Genomic DNA, 22038 nt, shown 5'->3' with positions numbered 1-22038 from the left:
GCAAATTTCCCTTCCCCTGTCTGTTGATTATTTATACCTACCACATCGCAGCTTCTTGCCTCTTCTAGCGGTACAAGCCGATCCGGCAAGCCAGAGGTACACTCTACACCGACAGCACGGTGAAGGAGAGCATGTCGTAAGCACACTCTACCAGGTACCTGCTACTCAGCGCCCAAGGTACGTTGCATTCCGGTGCCCCTTTTCTGGTTTGCCTGTTATCCTCGGTATTTCGATCAGCATCATCCAGCACCATCTCACACGTTTCCTTTTGCTCTGCATTTCCCTGCTGCATGGATACGACAGCAAATGTATGCAACGTGCACCGTCATTTCCGATATATTCGCTATCAGCTGAAGGGGCATGGCCTGATCGGACGACCTTTGTTGTGAGCAAGACGCCTGGTCCCAGTGCGGGTCTGGCCCACTTACAGAACGCCCAAACTGCCGGCGGCTTATCCGCCGACGAATGGAAGGGCAAACAGTAGGCGATAAGCGAGCTGTCATGCTGCTGCAGAAAAGGAAGAGGGAGAAGGGAAACTTCTACAGCAGGGCGTAAGACTGCTGGTTTTGGTATTTTTGTGCTGAGCCAAAGATGAGCTGAAGTGAGCAGACGGCTGAGACCCTGCGATGATATCAAAGTGGTTGACATTCCTAGATATCATGCTAGCACGTAGGCTGTATACATCATACAGCAAATGCTCCGAGTACAAAGCAATCAATGCATATCCACGACCTACTGCAGTTTATCTGTAACACTAGGAGAAGACGGGGATTCATTTGCGTTCTCCTATTTCGTCTGTGGCGGTCGTCACCAAGAGCTTAACACGGGGCTATGTTCTCACGCAGGTACTAATACCCAGTATATAAATATCTCTCTTCTAGTATAACTTAAACAGGCAGCAATAATACCGCTAGCGATGATGATGTTGTATGTACCTACTACCCAGTGCTTTGTGCTCGCAATAACATGTAAAATGGCCCTCTAATTTCTGTCGGGCAGCATCCATCACACAACCTTTCATCAACATGCAGCCACATCATCAGCAGACGAACCGCCCAGCCACTTGCACACCGCCGTCCAGCAAACACCACCAACACGCTCATGCACCGCGCTGCGCCCTGGATAAGACGCCCAGAAACTGCATGGCCTCGGATCAAGTACTAATCACATCAAACTAACATCCAGATCAAGACCCAAGCACAGCAGGTCTCAAGCCGGATGTGTCGATCCCGAGGCGCCCGTCATGACCACAAATCGGGAAAAGCGCTGCCATGCATGGCGCTAAACAACAACATTCGAGGGACCCCTACAGACAACGCCACTATCTTGAAATCTGCCTAGGTCAAATACCGAAACCATGCAACCATCATCTGGTGCCTTTTTTTTTTTTTATCCTCGGGCGACGCCGGACACTACTAACAAGGTTTGTTTTTTACTTCCGAACGGCGTGTGTGGCCATGACGTGCCCGTGCTTCTTGTCTTATTCCCATCCCTATCAGACGGCTTTAATCAAACACGATGGTTTCCCCCATTGGCTGGACACACCCTTCCCCTAGTGCCGTCTGCCGATTGCATGGTGTGGCATCCCCTTTTTTTTTTCTTTCCTCGGATAAGGGATCTCGGTCAGTACGACGCCGTTTTGTTCTAATAGTGGGGGTTAAGTTTTCCGATATACGGACAGGGCTTTGACTCTATTGTGCGAGATGAATCGAGCTTGATGTCAGCGGTGTTGTGAGAAGGAGTCATTTAAATAAGCTTGGCCTTCCGGTTTGTTTATACGTCTGTTATTCTGTATACCATAGCCTTTTTATAAGTGCCAAAGAGCATTACTTGCATGCCATTATAACTACTGCCTCGTTCTACAAACATCAATATATAAGTGACGGTTGAATATAGAGAAAAAACATCATCGTGTACTTGTTACTACTATATACGCTACCACTTATACCATCACTTACAGAGCAAACACAACAAAGCCACCATTGCTACCTATAAATACTGCTGAAGAAGGCTATCAAACTCACATCCAAGCCATCAACACCACCAGCAACATCAAAATCAACAAACAAACAAACAAACATGACAACACTATTATCAACATCAACAACCACAACCACAACAACAACAATGACAACAACAATGACACTGTCATCACCCCCAGAGCCAAAGGTCGGCTTCATGTCCCTCCCCCTCGAGCTCCGCTTCCAAATCTACTCCCTCCTCCTCACCATCCCCCCTCGCCCAAACGCAGAATCAACCTCGCACGACATGGCCGCCTGCAACTCCGAGGCCCCCGTCTACGTCCACCCGGCCATCCTCCTCGCCAGCCGCCAGATCAACTGGGAGGCCACCCCCTTCCTCTACTCGGAAAACATGTTCGTTGCCCACCCGACCCTGCTGGCCTCGTTCCCGCGCCTGCGCAGCTGGTACCCGCCCATGAGGGAGGCCAACGCCCTCGTGCCGCTCATCCACCGCTTCCACGTCCAGGTGCCGCTCGACGTCGAGCTGCCGTACGACCGCGCCGCCGTGGCCAAGTCCTTTACCGGCGTGGACGAGCTCTCCCTCGACCTGCGCCAGTCCGTCTTTCTGAGCGTCAGCTGCAACAACCTGACCCTCTTTGACGCTGTCCGCGGCGTCAACAAGGTGTACATTAGCGGAAGCACCACCGGCTTCGAGGACTACATTGCCTGGCTCAAAGACGCCATGACGAGTCCCATCGGGGCGGAGGTTGCCCCCTTTGAGGCACAGACACAATCACCGTGGGCGTCCATCTGGAGCAAACACTCAAATCTCTGGAGCCCCTCCACAGCACTTGTCGGGAAACAAGAAGCATAGAGAGAGATGCCTAGGTATGTATAACAAACATCATCCAAATCGACATCGCAAATGGCACGACGACTAACGAATCGGACTTTGGATAGAAGATAATCACTTTTACATTGCGCTGAAAACTAGGTATCTCTACACCCACTTACACCATCATCAACCACCTCCCACCGATATCTCCAAAGTCTAAATCCTTCCGGAGCCCTCCGCCTCCCAAAAAAGGGCTTCCAATATTCTTTTTTCTTTCTTTTTTCTTTCTTCTTTATCATCTTGAGCCATACCAAAAACCCCCTCTAGTCCCATATTTCCCAGTCTAGGTCTAAAGGTCATCTCATACATTTCGACAAAAGAATAATAATAAAAAAGCCCGCTTGGGCAAACCCGAGAAAAGAATCACAAAGAAAGCGTCATGTTTCCCCTCCCTTTTTGTTTTCTCCGAAAGATATCCTCTATGTCCATAGCTCTCTTTTTTTTCTATATCCCTCTTAGTTTTTGGCTTTTTCTTTTCTTTTCTGTTTTTGGGTACACACGGGTTTTCGTGTTGATAGATACACAAGGGAATGAAAGAGGAAAAGGAAATGGGGGGAAAAAAGGAGAACAAGGTAGATAAAAATAGAAGCAAGTATACAAAATAACTCGCCCATCGTGATGCATAATTCCACCCAAACGCCTGTTTCTGATGCATCGTATATCGGAGAGAAATCTTTACATCGGTCCCCTCCATCTGTAGTTTCGACGATGCGCGTCATTTGTTTTCTTTTTCTTTATTGCGCCGCCACTTGGCCGCCACCTCCAATCATCTTGGGCAGCGACCTCCAGCCTCTCTCGTTGGGCAGCCTGACCTTGCCAAAGTCCTCGTCAAGGTCCAGAATAATCTTCAGTGCGTTCCTGCTGCGAGCAAATGGGCTGGAGTCGAGCGGCTTAGACCTGAGAGTCGACAGAGCATCCGTCATACCAACATGGGGCTTGTCCTTGGGTGCTGTTCCAGGCATGGGCAGCAGGCTCTGCAGCACTTCGTATGCGGCTAGGGTGAAACCGAACTGGGGTGATGATCGGAAGATACGAGCGGGGCCACCCTTGAAAAAGGCCGTGAATCCCTCCTCCTTCCAGATGGTCTTTGCGCAGTGTCGCAAACCGTTGTATGTCGCCTCGCCCTTGCGAGCCTCCACCTGGAGGCGAGTCTTGATGACATCGCAAGGCGTCGTCAGGTAGGCCGCAGGCATACCGGCAATGGCACCAGCAGTCAGGAGCTGCAAAACACCGAGCTTCTTGGTCGGTGATTCGCCGAAGAAGTCCTTCTTGAGATGGCTATAAGTGGGGAAGTAGATGGCCGAGAAAGGTACATCTCTCAGCAGACAGGCAGATGCACCCTTGTACAGGCCCATCAGACCGAGGTTGCGGACAATCCACATGGCTGATCTCTTAGGAGTGCCCTCAACAGTCTTGGCGACCTCGCCTTGGATTTGCAGGCGAATCTTGACAATCTCAAGAGGGTTTGTGAAGACCTACAAAAGAAGCAGAGTGTTAGTTTGGACGGAGTTGGTGCAAAATTATAAAGATTTTCAACTTACCACTTGACATCCACCAGCGGTACCACCAGCGACGATCTCAGCCCACACAGGAATGTTTCCTTGCTTGTCGGTCAAGCGGCCACGCACCAAGTCGTTGACTGTCAGCTTGATGGCCTTCTCCGGCGCTACACCAACAAGCTGGGGCAAGACACCAGAGTAAAGTCCACGGAAACCTTCGTTGCGGACGACCTTTTGGAAGCAATCAATCGAGTTCTTGTACAGGCGCTGTCCGGGCTGCGCTCCACGCTGGTTCTGCAGACGGGTCTTGACAAGATCAATAGGATACACCATGAAAGCACCAAAGGCACCGGCCATACTGCCCAGACCGAAGTTGTATGCAGACTCGAGGACTTGGTGCAACACCGCGCCGCCCTTGGAAGCGACCCTCTCAACCGCCTGGCCAGCGGTATCCAAGGCGTCGTACATGGGATTCCGCCAGGAGGGGTCCAGGACCTTGGCAAAGTCACGAAGGCCCAGCCGTCCAGATGGTTCATCCAAGCTGGCGAAGTGGAAGAGAATGTCAGCCTCCATTGGCGTAAACAGCGCGAATCGCGTGATGCCGGCGGCCTCGTTCATGAACTCTGATCTGGTAATCTTGCCATCCTTGGTTTTTGAGATGGCCCGGCGCAGAATCAGCTCAACCATGTCCATCTCCATGATGATGTTCTGGAAAGCTCGCACGTTGGCATAAGACACCTTGCTGCTAGCCGAGATGTTGCACAGGGTGTGCAGGTTGTTCAGCAGATGGTCCGAGAGCTTGTGCCTTGCCGTCTCGCGAATAATGCGCTCAAAGTCCTCCGGGTTGATGTAACCATCGCCATCCTTGTCGAAGCGGTGAAAGGCTTGTCGAATGCGCTCGCCCTGAAGGCCGCGCAGCAACTGCGAGAATTGCGCATAGTTCAGGTTGTGGCGGTTCTTGTTTGTGCCAATGTACAGCTTGGCCCATTCGCAGTCCCAGTCAAAGGGAATGTTGTCAGGTCCCTTATTGAGCTCGTAGAGGCGCTTGAAGTCGTCGTACTTGACGATGCCGGTCCGGTCGACATCAAACAATCGGAAGGCGATTTCGTACTCGGCATCGGGCTTGAGGAGGAGGTTCTCGAAGACGCTCCAATCAGTCAAGGAAACTCGGCCGGTGCCCTTGCTGTCGGCGACGCCAAAGAGGATCGAGTACTGCTCCCGCTTGATCTTGTGCTGTTTGCGTTGGATGCCGTGTTAGTCACTCGTCTCCGCAACTGCCCCGATGTGGCTCCGGTGCTGGAAAGAGAGGGACGAAAAGGGGTCGAGAAAGGAAATAGGGGGCATAGAATTGGCGAGAAATGAAGACGGAAAGCGACTCAATGGCAACTCACATAGTCCTCATCCTTGGGCGCAATGGCGCTGATGAACTGCTCGGGCCCCAAGTACAACTCGCCGGTCTCAGGGTCCTTGATCGCATGGCTGGTGAAGCGAGCCTTGGTTTGCGCCGAGAGCTGCGCAGGCTCTTGAACGCCAACCAGGCTCTCCTTGACAGCTTCCTTGACCGTCGAAACGCTCGTCATCGTTGCCGAGGGAAATAGCAGACTCGACTCTCTAGTCAACAACAAAGTCTTGGAGGGTTAGAAAAATGTCCGCGGGGAGAGAAGACGGGGTAAAGATTGTTGGCCTCTTGTGGAGGAAGCGGCGAGGCTGTGGAGCTCGCCAAAGTGGATTTGGCACAACGGGGAAGCGCCAAAAAAGCAGCGCCAAAGGATCTAGAGAAGAAAAATAATCGGAAACAAGCCCCTCTATGATTCTAAGTCTATCAAGCAACGCAAAGGAAAACGGAGAACAAAAAGAAAGAGGTAAACAGGCACGAGTGTCGCGAAAAAGCGAAAAGCAAAGGAGGGATTTTGTCTTGACGAGTTGAGGCAGAAAAAAAAAATGCGACGGCCGAAAAAAAAAAAAATTATATTACTCCGTATCTGCTCCGTGTACGGTTCAATTGACGGGCGGATGGCTGCAAGGTTTGGCCAAACGCTGGGTACCAGGTACCGTCAGTGTCCCTGCCGCCACGCCGCTAGCTCGATGTCTACAGCGGTCAGAAGACGCCGAGGCCTGTAATTCGTAGCCTAAAATCGGGGGCTTGGTTAGGGGTCCTTTGAAAAGTCTTCCGAAGTCTTGCTACACTGCCACGTGAGCAGCAAAGAGCGACAGGCGCACCATTAGAAGTCTCCGTTACAAAGATCGTCGTCCCACCCAGCTCTGGCCTCACCAAGAGGCGCCGACCAGAGCAACCAAGTATGTACATACAAGTGCCTGGACCAGCGGATGGTCGCGCGTGCACTGTATTTAGAAACCATCCGTGTGACTCGCTCTGGCTTTTTTAGGGTTCCACAATTTTAATGATGTTTATTTCCCTTTAGAACTAAAAAAAGGCAAAGAAGAAAAGAAAACAATAATAGAAGATATTCAAATATAATAAGACGTGGCGCTTTGTAAATTAGGTACCAATGCCATCTTTGAGCAGGCTGGTACCTCCCGTCTTTAGCAGTTGCAAGTATCTGTACCGCACTCATACTCATTTGTATGGAATTAACACCGATGCACGTCCAGCTGACATCAGATCCTTTATCGAGAATCCAGCCAATCTCTCTGCCCGAAACGTCAGAACCCGAGGGTGCATTTCCCGTTTCATGCAGACACCGAGGAATCCGCACAGTCACTCCGTACTTTCTGTAGCGGTCATGATGGTTATCACGAGTCTTTCCAAGTGGGTATTGTGAAACTGGATGTCATCATCTGGATATACTAGGTATTCTGCCTTCAAGATAGTAGTAGCAATAGCAAAGAGATAGTCTCTAAACACGGCGCATACGGCGGCGGGAAAGACGGTATAGCAGCATCCCCCGAGCTAAGAATCGCCGCCTACTGACCCAAGTGTGCTACAGACATGCTAAAGCGCTTAGGCGTAATAGCTGGCCGCCGAATCCGGGGTCGGAGTCAGTCGGACACAACATCGGCCAGTCCGGACAGCAAATGCCAAAACGCCATACCAGCAGAAACACGAAATCTCCCCTCAGTTTGGCCAAACACTGTGTGGGAGCGCGGGAGCGTAAACAGGTTTACTCCGCAGGGCGAGAAAGGGAAAAAGCCAACCCCCCAGAAATGCTGTTCTAGAAGACCAACTGCCAAATCGGCGCCACCCGGAGCCGGTCCGGAACCTGAAAGTGCGGCTGGAAGGTACTTTTATCTTCGTACTCGTCAACTTCAGCCCCATGATAGACGTATATAGAGATCCATTCTATGCCAATCAACGTAATACTACCTATCGCTAAGGCGATTAATCCTTAGCATTACAAACCCAATTCCCCCCCCCCCAACAAAGCTGCAGCTGCAGCAGTACATACCTACTGCGTATCTAGCATTCACCAGACCACTTTTGAAGTTCCGTAGGGCCGGCGCTATCCCGGAATCCCGGAGAGGCCCTGCGTGCATAAAACAGTCAATCCGGCGGTCAGCACCAAGGATAGACGGCATCTTACAAGTTATGGGGCACACGGCTGCGCTGCTCCAGGAGCTTCCAATCGCAATTCAAGAGGCTATCCCACTTGCGATTCTTGTTCATTTCTTCTTCTATTATTCAGGCTGTAACACAGAATCCGTAATGTAATGCCCAAAATAAATAACAGGGCGGTATTAATCCATACAGCTTTCTTCAAAGTGGTATTATCAAAGTCAAGAGCCAATCCGTTTCCCCGGCTTTGGCGCAGCGCGTGCCATGCCGAAGCTCCCTTTCGCCTAATTTCACACACCCTTTTGTTTTCCCTCAATCCGCGTTCCCTTCCACCCCCCTCCAGCGCCTGCGTGGTATATATAAATCCATTTCATTACCGCCAGTTCCGGAGCAAGCCACCAACGCCAGACAGTACAATAACAGAGCTAAAGAAAAGAAGATAGTAGAAAAGAAGAAAAAGAAAAAGAAAAAGAAAAAGCATCGTCGCGAGTGTGTATTGGATCATCGTCTTCGTAAGATCGCCTGCTGCAATCCCCGCGCAAAAAAAAGGGGGAGGGGGAATCGCGGCGACCAATGTCGAGGTGGCGGGTTCAAAGTATTAAAGAAACACATATTAGAATGCGGTAGTGGTATCAAACAATCAACCTCATAGACTTCCAAATAGGATGCCATGAGAGGCAGCATCAAAACAAGTATCACAGTAGATCAAAAGTCGGCTCTCATCCTTCTATGGGGATGAGAAGGTTGCCATACTGCAGCTCAGAGACACTCGGAATTCGAGCCGGGCGCAATCGACGAACAGGTGTGGAGTGGTGAGGAAGCGTGAATCCAGCGTCAAGGGCGTGCTGAACCTGGATAGACGCTTCCTTAAATCTTTTCTCTCGATATTTTTCATATACAGCTCCATGATGCTTGAGAGGGTTTTCACAGCACTCAATCATCATGGTCACCAGTGGTTTGAGCTGACTCCATGTGTAACCTGAGTAGTGAACGTGGCGCTTAGTCTATTCAATTTCAGTTAGTGATTCGTTGCTCGTGATTCGCCTAAAGCCTCCAGGAGAAGAGAGAGAGAAACTTACCCATTCGCCCTTGTCCAGAATAAGCCTAGATAAGCAATGTGCACCAGCAGCCAGAAAGCTCGGAGGTGAGGCCACAAAGCGCTCATCCATGATGGTAAGCTCCAAAAAGTATTTAGCCAAAGTTCGGGTATCGATGTCGTAGTCGTCAGCCTTGCTAACACGCCGCAAGAAGCTCATCGGGCCCGGCCATCCCAGTTCAAAGCCGAGCATGCTGAGCATAAAACGCTCCGCCTTTAAAATGTCATCTCCCGTGTAACCACCGTCCACCATGTAGACAATCTCCTCTAATGAGGGGCAGTTGATCTCTTCATATTTGGACGCGACCAGGATCGCCGTAGCTCCTACTAGCTGAAGCTTCCCGATGGACACAATCTTGCTGGATAGGAACCGGTCGATGTAGTTGACAGTAAGGAAAAGAGTCTCGGGTAATAGATTGAATCGGTGGTGCACCTGTACCAACCAGTCCATAAGGACAGTCCGCATAGACCAATGGATTTCCGTTTGCATCTCCATGTAATGAGGGTTAGGGAGCATCTTAACCTGCACAGAAACAAAGATTTTCATGTTAGCATAGGTCAATGGCATAAAAAAAGTATAAATAGTGGTTCGTTTAGATTGCTCACCTCCAATTCTCTCAAATACTCAAAAATCTCTTCGCCATACTCGGCGACCATGCTGACGTCCCACAGCTCTTCGTCAACTTCTTCCGGGGTGATGGTTTGCTCAACCTCAATTCTGGCTTCTTCCAGCTCACGCTGCACACGGCTAGATACCCGCGGCGCAAGCATGGTTGTGGCATTCGCTAATGTCATATCGCGGGATCGAGTCGAGTGGGCCGTCGTATATCCCTGATCGTGGTCGTCATATCCATCGTCTTCGTCCTCGTCTTCGTCTATGTCCCAGTACTCGTCGGCTTCGGAGAATGCAAGAGTGAGACCTTCTTTATAGGTTTGAACGACCCCGATAGCGGGTTCCTCAGATATATTTGGAAGCTTGGATAACGCATCAACATAATCTTTATCGTGATTAACGTCTGCTCGTGAGGGTTCTTCGGATGGAAAGTTGAGCGGGTCCGGATATGAGTCGTGGCCGGTCAAGAAATCCTCGATCAGCGCAGGCATTACTAGTGGCTCGGTGTCGATCGGGGCGAGGCTATCCCTATTGTTGCTGTTTTTGCTGTTGCTTGAGGCTCGATCGGCCTTTTCCACTTTGCTCTGAGTTCTTCGTAAAGTTGGCAATTCCTGCTTCAGCTGTGGTTGGCTCCTATAGTGACGAGGTTGCAGCGCATGCACATCAGAGGTGGCTTGAGAAGGAGTCTTCTTTTGCATTATAGCACTGCTCTTAGCGCTGTTTTGTTGCTGTGGAATATCAACGTCGAGGTGGCAGGAGGATTGTTGCGTAGTAGTAGAGGTAGCTGCTGCAGCTAGAGTGGTTGTGGTGATGCTTGTGCTTGTGGGCTTCTTCTGCAGCGGCTCCGCACGGGGTTCGGTCGTCGTGGCCTTGGATTTGTTGTTCGCCATTGCTGCGGGTCGCTGTGCAGGGCGAGAGAAAGAATCTTTGGTAGGCCTTACCACGTTTTCCTTATTCAGAAAAGACGAGGGCGCATGATTCGACGACACCCCAAGAGACTTCTTTGCGGCTTGAGCCTCCTCACCACGACCTCCAATAGCCTTGGACACGTTTGTCACATCGCCAAAGGCAGCACGTCTCGCAGGGCCCTTGAATCCAGCTGCGGGGACGGACGGAGCGCTGCTGATATTTCCCATTGATTTCTGCCGCTGGTGAAGAAATTGTTGGGCGTTCTCGCCGCGCGGTCGAAAAGGCTAGACAGAAGATTGTTAGGTTAGCTTCAGAACGATTTGAACCAAGAACAAAGAATATAGGAACCAAGGGGAAAGGCGGGAGACGGCGATTTGAAGCCAACGTGTCAAGCGAAAAGGGCCGCTATCTCATCTTCCAACATACCCGTGCGTCCATGACGATAGATTCCCGGCTTGGCCTTGCGTCAGGTCTTTAAAGATAAAAAATCACTGCTTCGGTAAAATGCGCGAATAAAAGCCTATGCGAATCAAGCCTTGAGCAACGCAGCCTCCGTCTGATTTCGGAGGAGTCCGCGTCGAGATATCATACAACAGAGGTTTGCGTTACGCGGCGTCCAGCACTGTCCGTAGCTCCGGGGTCGCTATTCGGGGACGATGGAGTCTCGAAGATTATCAAAAATAAATTAGGCGGCGACGCCAAATCACGTCTAATGGGGACCCTGGGACCGCAGCCGTGGCTATTTTTGACCATACAGTGACGGGGGACGAAAGACGAGAGAAAGGGGGCGGGTTGGCGAGTAGGCGAGTAGGTACTTTCTCACAGATGGAGACAAAAAAGACAATGTGGATTTGGCGAAGAAGAAGCGCCCCTCCCAGCCGGAAAGATGCTGCTCTCGACTTTTGGCCCTGGTCTGGCGGATTTCCAATTCCCCTCAGCTGCGGAAGCAGGCGCAAGGTGGAAATTGGCGACAGTGACAAGGACAGGGAGCATGCGCCGGTGAAGCTGCAAAAAACGATGCGCCACCAGCAAGAAGTCGTCGATACGGGCTGCTGCAGGGTTGGAGGTTGGGAAGCTGCCTGGGGGCTTGGACTTCGGTGGTCTGACTTTAACCAGCCGGCGGCCTGTGATGAGCCGGCCTGGACGCTGTATTTTGCAATGTTTATTTGTTTATACCCCAAGCGCCGCAGACGCTTTAGCGCAGGAAGCCGTTGGCGGGAGCTGCTCAGAGCTGCCGCGGGTTTTGGGGGTGCGGTATGTGCGCACGGGCCATCATGCGAACCGGTCGCGCAATTTACGCTGTCGTCCCGGAGATGACGATATTCCGGGGGTTGCCCATAGCAGAGGGAGACGTACCGCCGGCCCGCTAGTCTGCTTTCGGACGCCAGATGTTCTTGTCGCGTCTCACTTGCGATGGCGAAAAATCGCAGAGTTTCACATTTGCGCATCTACAGCAGCACAACGAGGCGGTGATGGCATCTGGACGGCGTTAATACCTGCAGCATGATGTTGCGATACGGGTTTCGACTTGCTCTCGGCCAATGCGCCTCCCAGGCTTCATATTACAGCCGGCGCATTCTGGCGCCGTCGACGCGTTAGGGCTCTTCTGCGAGGCTGCGCCAGACAGACACGTTCTCACGTGACATTGCGCTGCCACTTAAGCTGCTGCCCTTTGCTTCTCCGCACTGAACCGATTTGAAACCGACACACATGGCGAGGGAGGAGAGGCGATTGAATGCGAGGAAGAAATGAATAGACGCCTGCGTTGGGACGTCTCCCCAACGGCTGAGACACTCTGTCCTGGGGCAGTACGGTCGGTCTTTCGAATTGGTCAATTGCGACGAACCAGTGCCCTGTAAGCTCGGGCAGTTAAAGTGTAAGCTACTGGCTACTAATAGACGATAGTCGCTCCGGTCAGGCCGCTTTGTCGTCCATTTGTCGCAAAACCAATGCGGGCGACCTGCTGCAGACTGTGCCCTGAAGATCGATGAAACATCGCCAGATGCGGTGGATTGTGATGAGCAGGGAGGGGCGACGGTGTATCTGGATCAAGCGATTGTTTTGAGAAATTCGCGAAAGCCATGGAATCGGCATTGTGAAGATATCCTCACGCCCCTTCTTTCCAAAATGGCACTAGCAAGCCTAGCTGAGCATCGCTATCCCACCTCAGCCACGATTTCTCTGTTCAGAATTCTTTGCGATTACAATGTTGCGTGTTGCGGCTTCGAATCGAGCTGTGTGTTGGTGTGTCGATGCGCCCGGCGCTACGCCCTCCAGGCGACCAGACTGGATAGCCAGATGCGGACAAAGACCATGTCTCTTGTTGTGAATCAGCCAGTCGCTTCGCAACCAAGAACAGTAACATCAAGAAGCCTATGCTAGGATCTGCCTCTACTGTTGCTGCGCAAATTCCAAGCCCGGGTCACTCAAGTGAGCGAATTTGTGCGGGTTTTATAATATGATATCATAATCTTACTCATTAAACATGGCATTGCCACCGCAAAGAATATCTTGCTCCATACTTTGACGTTGTACAACAATTCTGAGAAAAGCAATGGCAGCCACATGGACCGCATTATAATTTACGGCCATCATAATAGGTTTTGATATCCGTCGCGCACATGTCACCATCAATTACTACGTATCTTCTACGTTCCCATATAGTCACTTGGTCAATTTTCCATGCAGCGGAATTCAAGCAAGCCAGCCCTGGGTCAACGAGCGCAATTGCGCGTTGTGCGTGCCGATCCGGCCGCATATGGCTGGGCCTTTTAATCCGTTTCAAAGTAATTCTAGCGTCAGCTAGCACCACACTGTTCTCTCGATTCTGGATTCTGGCAGGTCATGTTAGGGTATGATCGTGTAGATGTCGAAACGGCTCTACTGTGTGCACTGGGCAAACAGCAAACTCTGCTACAGAATCTAGCCTCGGAAGGCGCATATTGCGGCAGCACAGGAAGCTCGCCGGTGCCACGCCGCATGTGTGCTCCGTATAGACGTTGTAGAATCAGGAGATTGAAGAAGGGTGCCTCGTAAAAGCCGGCCTCGAAAGGTGAGTGAGTGCATGGCAGCAGCGAGATCCGCAATTCGTTGGGCCTAAAAGCACCAAGCAGAAGCCCCTCGTCTCATCATCACTTGCATGGCCAAAACAATAACAACGCACTCGAGTCCACACCGCGCACTTGTTGTTTTGCAGGGCGGCATTTCATTGGAAGGCCGGATTACGTCTACTGTCCAGTCTGGGGCCCAAATGCAGGCGATCATAAACTTTGGCCACTTGCCGCAAGGCACACACACAGGAGAGGAAAACGGGGCCCTATGAGCCGTCGATGGCTGGGCGGTCCTATCGCCATGGCCATTGTTGATCCTAGGGAGCCACAGTTCTGGCGCTGATTCGGCACGCATCTTGTCCACCCAACTGGTGTATCCACAAAGCCTCTCAGCACATGCATCAAGGCTCGCGCGGGGGGGACAAAGCGGTGACGAGCTGCGACTCAGAAAACGCTCCAAGGGCGACTCTCGCTTGTCGTATACCGTGCAAGTTTTATGCGGCGCTCGCCCTAGACCAAGCCAGGCGTTGCTAGCTCTATGGAAGTGCACTCGACCCCTGCTCCCTCAACATATCTACCAGCACATGCTATAGGTTACCCCTTTAGTCGCTTGGGCGAGAGAAGGTTGAAAAAAAGAGAGACAGAGAGAGAGAAAGAGAGGGCTGGAGGTGGAAGCAAAAATAGCACAAGTAGGCCTTGGTGAGATAATCATGCGCTGGATGCAGAATGTTCCCAACGCGGACACCCGCGTGCTGCCCGACCTCAATGCCTACCCAACGAGTAGCCTCAGCATACGCGGACGCCTCACAGACCAGTGAAGCGTTGGAACCCTCTTCTGACTGGACATTGAAACCGGGGGACCCATACAATGGATATGGCCTGCAACTTAGCGGGAAGCACAGCTTGTGCAACAGGAACAGCTGGATTGGACATCGCTGTCCAACCTTTTCGTTTCTTTTTCTGCTAGAGAAGCCAAAAAAAGAGTCTCAAAGCAGTAAGAGCCGAGGAGGGGAAACGGGGGCGAAACGAAGAAGGGGGGAAAAAAAAAGAAAAGAATTAAGAAACCTGAATAAAAAGGGATAGAGTCAGTTAGCGGCCTGGCAATAGCCAAGCCACGCATAAACAGTGTCGCGACTTGCGCTTTTCCCAGCAGCCGCAGCTCCAACCAGAGGCTGACGATTAACAGCCCATGACGGTAGGATAAAGCAAACATTGGATTACTACTCAGCTTCCCCTCCTCTGCCCACTTGAGAGAGTTTGGGCCGATCTTGCAACAACGGGAGAGGGGCTGTCAGGCACACCCTCAGTGTCGAATCTCGGGATGCTGGGAATGGATTCCAGCATGAACGACATGCGTTGATGGGCGAGCCTTCACAAGGTGTGAGGGGATTGAACATCCAGATGCGGCAAGGGACAGTAGCTGTACTCTATCAAAGGGAATTCGATGCTCCGCGTTGCAAAGCTGAAGCCCGGTGCTTTGACTCACCGAGCGTCGTTCTCGATCTTTCTGATGCTAGCAGGATCGAACGGTGCCGAGCCCCCGGCAGAGCACTGCCTAATCAAGACCACGACCCCAGTCCAGATTCAATGGACACGCAGCAGGCAGTCGTGCTTGTATGAATCACCCACCAGGGCATGATGAGCTCCGCCTTGGTTCTCCTCCTCTCGATAACCTTCCCGCCATGCGTTGCTGGTGGTCCTCGCCCAGTCACTCACTGGCTGTTGACGGCTTCGTCCTGCGACCCTCTGCCTGGCCCTTTGCCGCTACCGCCTCAGAGTTGCGATCCCCACCTCTGCCTGCTTAGCCCACACACCTGCGCTTGTTCTTGTTGCTCAGGATCCCTGCAGGAGGAAAACGGGCGCCTCTGCGCCGGTCCTCTGGTGCGGCGCCATTGGCCCTCAGCAGTCCTCGGGAATTAATAAGAAACACAAAGCATGGAGGACGGGAGCAGGATACAGTAGGCAAATTCAGTGCTCCAAGCTGTCACCCCTTTCGCCTGCCGAAGCCGCCACAGAAGAGTGCTTGGAGGCCATGGCAGAGTCGACAATCCAGCTATATAGCTGTATCTCGCTATCTTCTCTTTACCAGCTCAAGCACATGGACTTTTTTTTTCTGCACTTCCATCATGAGTAGCGGCAGGCAAGGGGGGGACTTACAGTCTGAGATTGCTGCATCAAACCAAACGCTTTGATGCTGGGCGTGCCGCCTAGCAGCCCACGGTCGTCGGAATGTGCTTCGCGGAGCCTGGGTCCCCTGGCCCATTTCCTGTATGTTTGTTTGTCTGCCAGCGTGTGGTGCGGAGAGGGTGGCGGATCAATCAATCAATCGCAATTCAATCAGCGCCAGGCCGCATGGAGGCACGTCTGCACGCCCAGCGAGCGTCCTGCTTGCTGGCTGTAGCTTGATGGCGCATGCCATCCATGGCCATCCACGTCCCATATACGGAGTGCGACGTACAGACCCTAGACACACAGACGACTGATACTCCGTATGAAGCCGTAGGATTGCTGCTAGTCGCGTGTACTGAGGCAATAGACTACATGTACTCCGTAGCGCCCACAGTCCTTCGTAACCCGTTGCTGCTCGCGCTCGACGCTCACTCGCCAGCCCAGGCTCTCCTCTGCATGTCAGTTGCCGGCCACATCTTGGGATCGCAGGCGAGGAGGGGCTGGTGGCGTCGCCTTCGCTGGCAGACTGGCCGGTCCGGGTGGGCCCCTCTGGTTGAGTTTGACAACGAATAACTCCATAATTATAGATGATGCTACTACGGAGTCGTCGTAGCGAAAATGGCCGACGGGGTCACCAGACTAGGGACTGATGAGTTGGTGACGGGTCAAACGGGCCAAACGAGCGGTCTCTGCACCCTATGCCTGTTCTGGCCCTCTTTGCCATCGCCTCTGCGCCGTCTTCTCTCCTTTGAATTGAGGGACCCTCTCACGGCATGGGACAGCTGCAGTCTGTATGTGCGCCTATGTATGTACGGGTACAGTACATGTAGGCTTGTCTCGTAATGGCAACGGCAATGGCGAGTCTGCGCCCACATCTGTGCGTACTGTGCAGCAAAGGACAGCGAGGAAAAGTGACCATCGATATGTATGCTGCCCTATTTATCTGCTGTGGTGCCTGACGCAGGATGAGGGCTTGGAGATGCCGTCGTGCCATAGGCCGGTTGGCAGGCTGGACTTTGTGCCCGCAGGAGATGAAGGCATTGACATTGTCTAATTTCTGTCTAGAGAGGCTCGGCGCCGTTGATTGCGACTAGACATCCAGCTCTGGACGATCAATCCAGTGCCGGTGCGGTTCAGTCAGTAATATTTGACAGACCCTGTAGAGTGTAACCTTTGTAGCGTGATCCTCGTAGAGTGCGCAACGTGAGGGCAAGGCCGAGTCGACGCTGGGCTTTGATTTACTGTAGTGGAAGCAGCTGTCTATCATTCGCTGACTCTCAAGGTTCGACGTTGTTTGCGCCGTAAGAGCGCGGGATGGCCTGGCATGGCGACTGCGGCCCAAACTGCTTGCAGCCTTTCCTTTTTTTTCTCTCCCCCTCGTTTGGGGGGCTATTGTTTGGCAATTAAATAGCAATGGGAGGTCAGATCATCGTAAATCTTGAAAGAAAGAGAAACGAAGCGCCAAAGTCGATCAAAGCGCAACGGATGAAACAAGAAGCCTGGACGAATGCGACTTGAGGCGGCTACCGGTCTAATCGACCACCTGCGACAGCTAGACGCCGGAATTTCAGGGCCCTGACAGCTCTACTCAGGTCCACGCAGCCTTCTAGAGCGCCACCGCAAAGTCCAGCTCCAGCGCTCGTCTCGGCACGTTACAGGCGCTGTAGGGCCAGTTCCAGGAAGCGACGACAGCCTGAGCCGCCTGGACGTTGGACGTTCGGGAGCATTCGTGTTAGTGAACCCAGCCGACAGCGACAAAATCGTTCGACCTCGCCTAGCAGCTCCTCTTTTCTCCATGCACACATTCTACCAACTTCGCCTCCAGCAACAGCTTTGCAGACTACTCCTGATCTTTCTGGTGAGTTTCATCGACTCTATCATTAAGCGCGATCAAGCTTTTGCCTTGAATCTGGCCTCCCCATCCGCCCCGTCCCTTGGACTCGCGCCCCAGCCTGCCCCCCGTCTGCGTCTGGCCCAGCGCCTTTGTTCACACAAGCTTTTTCCAACCCGCCCCGTCTGGAGGCTTCGCGACTCTCATCACATCCCATTTGCAACCTTGTGCGAAGCACATCGAGACTGTTCGCGGCTAATCACTCTGAATCGTCTTTCAGATACCGTACAGAACGCGGCCCTTGCCAAATCTCGTCGCCGCCGCCGAACCCGCCGCCGCGCCAACCAGGAGCTGAACCAAGAAGCAGGCGCTTACCGCACAGCCTGGATGGTGATGAACTTTTGAGATTGCCTCATCATTCATCGTCGTCTGGAAGCGGAAGAGCCCATTTCGACACCCGGGCGTCGGCCAGTGATGAAATTATCGGCCATCCCGCAAAGCGATACTTTTGTCTGAAGCTGCCGGCTTTGTCCACCCTACGCAAAATCCGCACCCGAGGACCCCAACCCTCAAAGCCCTCTGCCCCCAAGCTCTCTTCACGAGATCGATCGCCATCGTCCTCCCATCCGATCCGACATCAAATAAAACATCAAGACATACAGAAAAATGCATTCATTATCCCCCATAAACACCTCAGGCGGCATGTCCGCAGCGTCGTCAAATGGCGGTAGTGTCTCGCCCCGTCAGGCGCCCACCCCCAAGAACGTCGCATTTGAGCTGCTGTTCCTTGAATCGCCTCAATACCGTGCGCGCTTGCCCATGCGAGTGCAAATTTATCCTCATGACACCACGGACTCGATTGTTACAACCGTCAAGAACTTCTACGGCTTGTATTCGGGTCCGACCGGGTCAAAAGGCGTCAGCTTTGAGGACGAACTCGGCAACACCCTGATTGCGCGATATGAAAATTTCCGCAACAACATGATTGTGTATGTTCGAGTGATTGAAGAAGCGCCCATGGCTGCTCTGGAATCACATCACTATCGAAGCCTTCATATGGGCGCCGATTCCTACTATGGGGGTGAAGGATATGCTCTCCCTCAGCGCTTCGGCCCTGAGATGGCCCAGTCACCTCAAAGACGGAGTCCCTCGCCTTATGCGTCGCGGGGACGAAGAAGTGACTCTACCAGCACCAAGGGTCGCTCTCGGTCTACCAAGAGCCGGGCCCTTCACAATCATGCCGATGCCTACGCTGACAGCACGAACGGCTACAGCAGCGGTGATGGCGGCGCCCCAAGCACTACGTCCGCCAGGACCAAGGAGCAGCTTGGGACAACCGACATTAGTGTTGAGAACATTGTCGAGGGTGGCCGACGAAAGAGGGCCAAATTCGAGAGCTCTGTAAGCGCGGCGCATCATCAGTTCGATGTTTTGCTGGCTATTTGCTAATTTTTCATTTCTCTCACTTGCAGGAACTGCCATTATTCGCACCGCCTCAGATGCCCGCCGCTACTTCGAACCCATCCGTATCGCCCGCCCGTCGAGCCGATCATCACAGACACTCTATCTCTTATATACAAACTGGCCAGAACCCGTTTATAAACCCACGCCCGCTTCACTCTCCGCAAAGTTATGGTAGTGGGCATGGGCAGATGAACATGTACTCTACCCCTGTTGCCAGCGACCGCCGCGGTCGGGGTAGCATCTCCTATGGCAGCCACGGCATGGCTCATGGCATGGGCATCCTCCCAACTCCCGACCCCACTGTCGGAAGCTGCATGTCAGAAGAAGACAAGGATGTCGCCATTCAGCTCATGCGACTGGGTGAGATGTCCAACATTTCTCACGGTCGGACATCCGCATCAACTTTGGACGATACATTTAGCGGTCGAGCGGACGCCGCATCCTCCACTGGCGCCACTAGTGAAGGCGAAAGCGACAGTGACGTTGAGCTCCCGCTATCTCGCCGCCAAAAGCCGAATTCGAATGGAATATCCAAGCAGATCTACCAGACTACCGAATCGCACTTCATGCCGCCCATTGATAGTGCCGAAGCTAGCGGTGAAGACGCCGACTACGAGGATGGTTCAGACATTCGGGCCAAGCCGGCTCAAAACAAGTCGACAAAGAACAAGTCGACTCCGACTACCGCACCCAAGGCGGTGTCTTCAAAAGTCAAAGCACCACGTGCTATCAATGGCAACAAGACCAAGAAGCCGGTCGTTGTCCCCGTGTCTAACGGCCCCATCTCCCCGGCAGCTTCCAGCACTCATTCCAGGAAGCAGTCGGTGGTGTCTATTGGACATGTGGCTCAAGCAGGCGAGGAAGATCAGCCTGATCTCTCCACCAAGCCGCGCTGCCAGCGCTGCAGGAAAAGCAAGAAGGGTTGTGATCGCCAACGACCTTGTGGCCGCTGCCGCGACGCTGGCCTCTCAGCAGACCAATGCATCAGCGAAGATGAAGGCAACGGCCGGAAAGGCCGCTATGGGCGCCACATGGGAGTGCCACTGAAGAAGGACGAGATTGCGCTTGCATCCCAGCCCGCTCTTTTGCCCGCCGCGCCCATTGCTGCCAATACAATGACCACTGACAAGGCTAAAAAGCGCAAGCGGTAGAGAACAATTGGCTTTGTTTTCCTGCGCGCCGGATGTTGTATGATGTATCAGTTTAGACGCAAAAAGAAGGGGGGTCTCTCTTTTTTTTTCTTTTTTTCCAATTCTGATCTTCAACCTTTGTGTATCATTGTTGCTGGGGTTATTGCGGTCCCTACAGACTTATCTCGCATTCACATACCCTTGTCTACCATCCACATACATGGATAGGAGGCGGGCATGCAGCCTTGTTTTGATTTTTCCAGAGCAATCTTCATTTTCTCACTTGATGCTATTATGAAGACGTAATTACGACGGCCAATGCAGGGCCATTACACTCCTTCGTGGCGTTTGGGGTGTGTATCAGGTGTCACTTGTTTGTTTTCTACCTTTTTTTTTTTTTTTTTTTTTTTTTTTTTTTTTTTTTTTCATTTCCTTTTCGCTATTTCGTTCCTTTTGCCTCTTTTTTTCTTTACATATGCTTTTTTTTTGTTATCTTGGTCATCGTCAAGCTGCACAAGGAGACAGCGACATCAACAACAGAAGGGCAACACACATCCGCAACCAAACTCTGCAGCTTGTGTGCGTAACTGATACCACCACTGATGGAGACAAAAGGTTGACGATGGATAAGATGGGGTTATAAAAAAAGGGGGGCGGCCGTGGCTGGCGAGCTTTGGAAATTGCCTCGCCAGCAAAAAAAGGTTAGAACTGAGAGAGGCGGTAGGAAGGGCACGTTCAATTTTTTCCTTTTCATGTTTCTCATTTTCTTTATTTTCCTCATTCTATGTCTAAAGTAAGAAGGCTTGGTCGGGTTCATGGTGGCACAAAAAAATATTTGCCGGTTGGAGCGCTCGTCTTTGGTGTTATTACAACTGTCTAGTTTCTTGACAAAGGGACGGGTGGTGAGGGAAGGGGAGGTGGTCTCTTTTTTCTTGTTTTTTTTTTTTTCCTTTTTTCATAGTTTTCCCCTTTTCCTTGTTTGCAAAATTTCCTATTTTTTGTTGCGCCGAATTTCAGCGATTCGTGGTCGGTAGTTTGCGGGTTTTTTCCTATCTTTTGGCTGTTTATTCATCGTTGAGATTCTGGCACAGCTCAAGTTATTCCTGTTTCTGGAAGGAGGGGTGGTGGGCCTTTGGAAGGGACAAAGTGGTCATAAGAGAGAAAGAAAAGAGGCGCCATTGCGCGTTAAATATACGTCGACATTGTTTTTATACACTTGCCATTCAAAATTGTAGAGCGATGAAGTGACAACCACCGCCTGCAATGGCGTATGCGCCTCAACAGTGAGGAGAGCACAGAAGAGCGCGACAGCTTAGGACAGCTTATCTGTCCATTTTCCGCTCTAAAAAAGGCGATCCCCGAGCCGCTAGGAGCGTTTGGCCCGATGTTAGCTTCATCGCAGCGTCGCAGAGATGGAACGGTCCCGAGGCGCGCTGTCCCGCCCTGCAGCCTGCAAGCAGAAAGCACCCGTCCCCAGCGCGAGTTTCTGGCCCTCAAATCTCCGCTGCCTCTCACTAAGCGCATGTATCCCTCTTCACGCACACACAAGAAGCCCTTTTCTCGCGGAAAGTGGCAGATGTAGTCAAACTTGACTCGTTGCGCTAATCCCCATATAACCTAGCGTCCTAGCGGGCCGGCACAAGCCGGGCGCGCAAGGATTTTAGGATCAGGGGGTTCAACAGCCGATTGGTCCCGATGCCTGGTGGTCATGTGACTTTGCACGAGAAAGAATAACAATAGGGGGGAACTTTTTGTTTTGACTTTCTGCTACTTTTCCTATTTGTTATCAGGATTGGCGTTTTTCGTGGAAAGTATGTTTTAAGAATTCGTTTACGTCATTGATGTATTTATTTTTTTCCCTCTGTTACCCCGCGGAATGGAGGGGTTGAATACAGGCAAGGGATTGA

General features: G+C 52.0%; 5 protein-coding genes across 5 annotated transcripts; 3 read left to right on the top strand and 2 right to left on the bottom strand.

Annotated features, from left to right (window-relative positions):
* Window positions 1-1792: 1792 nt before the first annotated feature.
* TrAFT101_008962 (uncharacterized protein) lies at window positions 1793-3449 on the top strand. The gene is made up of 2 exons (XM_024905296.2): window positions 1793-2849; window positions 2922-3449. Exon 1 carries the CDS (start codon window positions 2080-2082, stop codon window positions 2833-2835), a length of 756 nt encoding a protein of 251 aa, XP_024761608.1. The 5' UTR covers window positions 1793-2079; the 3' UTR covers window positions 2836-2849; window positions 2922-3449.
* Window positions 2855-6812, bottom strand: TrAFT101_008961 (uncharacterized protein). Its single transcript, XM_024905297.2, has 3 exons — window positions 5747-6812; window positions 4398-5588; window positions 2855-4331 (listed from the first exon to the last, which is right to left on the bottom strand). The coding sequence occupies exons 1-3, from the start codon at window positions 5933-5935 to the stop codon at window positions 3591-3593; spliced, it is 2121 nt and encodes a 706-aa protein (XP_024761609.1). The 5' UTR covers window positions 5936-6812; the 3' UTR covers window positions 2855-3590.
* A 912-nt stretch (window positions 6813-7724) lies between these two features.
* TrAFT101_008960 (uncharacterized protein) lies at window positions 7725-12149 on the bottom strand. Its single transcript, XM_024906482.2, has 5 exons — window positions 12020-12149; window positions 10914-11966; window positions 9572-10771; window positions 8949-9488; window positions 7725-8873 (listed from the first exon to the last, which is right to left on the bottom strand). The coding sequence occupies exons 2-5, from the start codon at window positions 10923-10925 to the stop codon at window positions 8589-8591; spliced, it is 2037 nt and encodes a 678-aa protein (XP_024761610.1). The 5' UTR covers window positions 10926-11966; window positions 12020-12149; the 3' UTR covers window positions 7725-8588.
* Window positions 12150-16324: 4175 nt separating this feature from the next.
* Window positions 16325-17942, top strand: TrAFT101_008959 (uncharacterized protein; the record flags this gene model as incomplete). Its single annotated transcript, XM_066128481.1, has 4 exons — window positions 16325-16497; window positions 17299-17369; window positions 17532-17564; window positions 17818-17942. 4 exons carry the CDS (start codon window positions 16325-16327, stop codon window positions 17940-17942), a joined length of 402 nt encoding a protein of 133 aa, XP_065984600.1.
* Window positions 17447-20513, top strand: TrAFT101_008958 (uncharacterized protein). Its single transcript, XM_024906485.2, has 3 exons — window positions 17447-17564; window positions 17818-18938; window positions 19010-20513. The coding sequence occupies exons 2-3, from the start codon at window positions 18204-18206 to the stop codon at window positions 20150-20152; spliced, it is 1878 nt and encodes a 625-aa protein (XP_024761616.2). The 5' UTR covers window positions 17447-17564; window positions 17818-18203; the 3' UTR covers window positions 20153-20513.
* The last annotated feature ends 1525 nt before the right edge of the window (window positions 20514-22038 follow it).

This window comes from Trichoderma asperellum, chromosome 5 (assembly GCF_020647865.1).
Source record: "Trichoderma asperellum chromosome 5, complete sequence".
NCBI lineage: Eukaryota > Fungi > Ascomycota > Sordariomycetes > Hypocreales > Hypocreaceae > Trichoderma > Trichoderma asperellum.
This window is presented reverse-complemented; position numbering and strand designations above follow the sequence as displayed.

Excerpts from the sequence above, each read along its gene's own strand:
- TrAFT101_008962 (XM_024905296.2), top strand. The coding sequence starts at position 2,080 with ATGACAACACTATTATCAACATCAACAACCACAACCACAACAACAACA.
- TrAFT101_008961 (XM_024905297.2), bottom strand. The coding sequence starts at position 5,935 with ATGACGAGCGTTTCGACGGTCAAGGAAGCTGTCAAGGAGAGCCTGGTT. Across the intron at positions 5,589-5,746 it reads CGCCCAAGGATGAGGACTAT|CACAAGATCAAGCGGGAGCA; the intron begins GTGAGTTGCCAT and ends CAACGCAAACAG. Across the intron at positions 4,332-4,397 it reads CCGCTGGTGGATGTCAAGTG|GTCTTCACAAACCCTCTTGA; the intron begins GTAAGTTGAAAA and ends CTTCTTTTGTAG.
- TrAFT101_008960 (XM_024906482.2), bottom strand. Across the intron at positions 9,489-9,571 it reads AGTATTTGAGAGAATTGGAG|GTTAAGATGCTCCCTAACCC; the intron begins GTGAGCAATCTA and ends GTTTCTGTGCAG. Across the intron at positions 8,874-8,948 it reads TTCTGGACAAGGGCGAATGG|ACTAAGCGCCACGTTCACTA; the intron begins GTAAGTTTCTCT and ends GAAATTGAATAG.
- TrAFT101_008958 (XM_024906485.2), top strand. The coding sequence starts at position 18,204 with ATGCATTCATTATCCCCCATAAACACCTCAGGCGGCATGTCCGCAGCG. Across the intron at positions 18,939-19,009 it reads GGGCCAAATTCGAGAGCTCT|GAACTGCCATTATTCGCACC; the intron begins GTAAGCGCGGCG and ends TCTCACTTGCAG.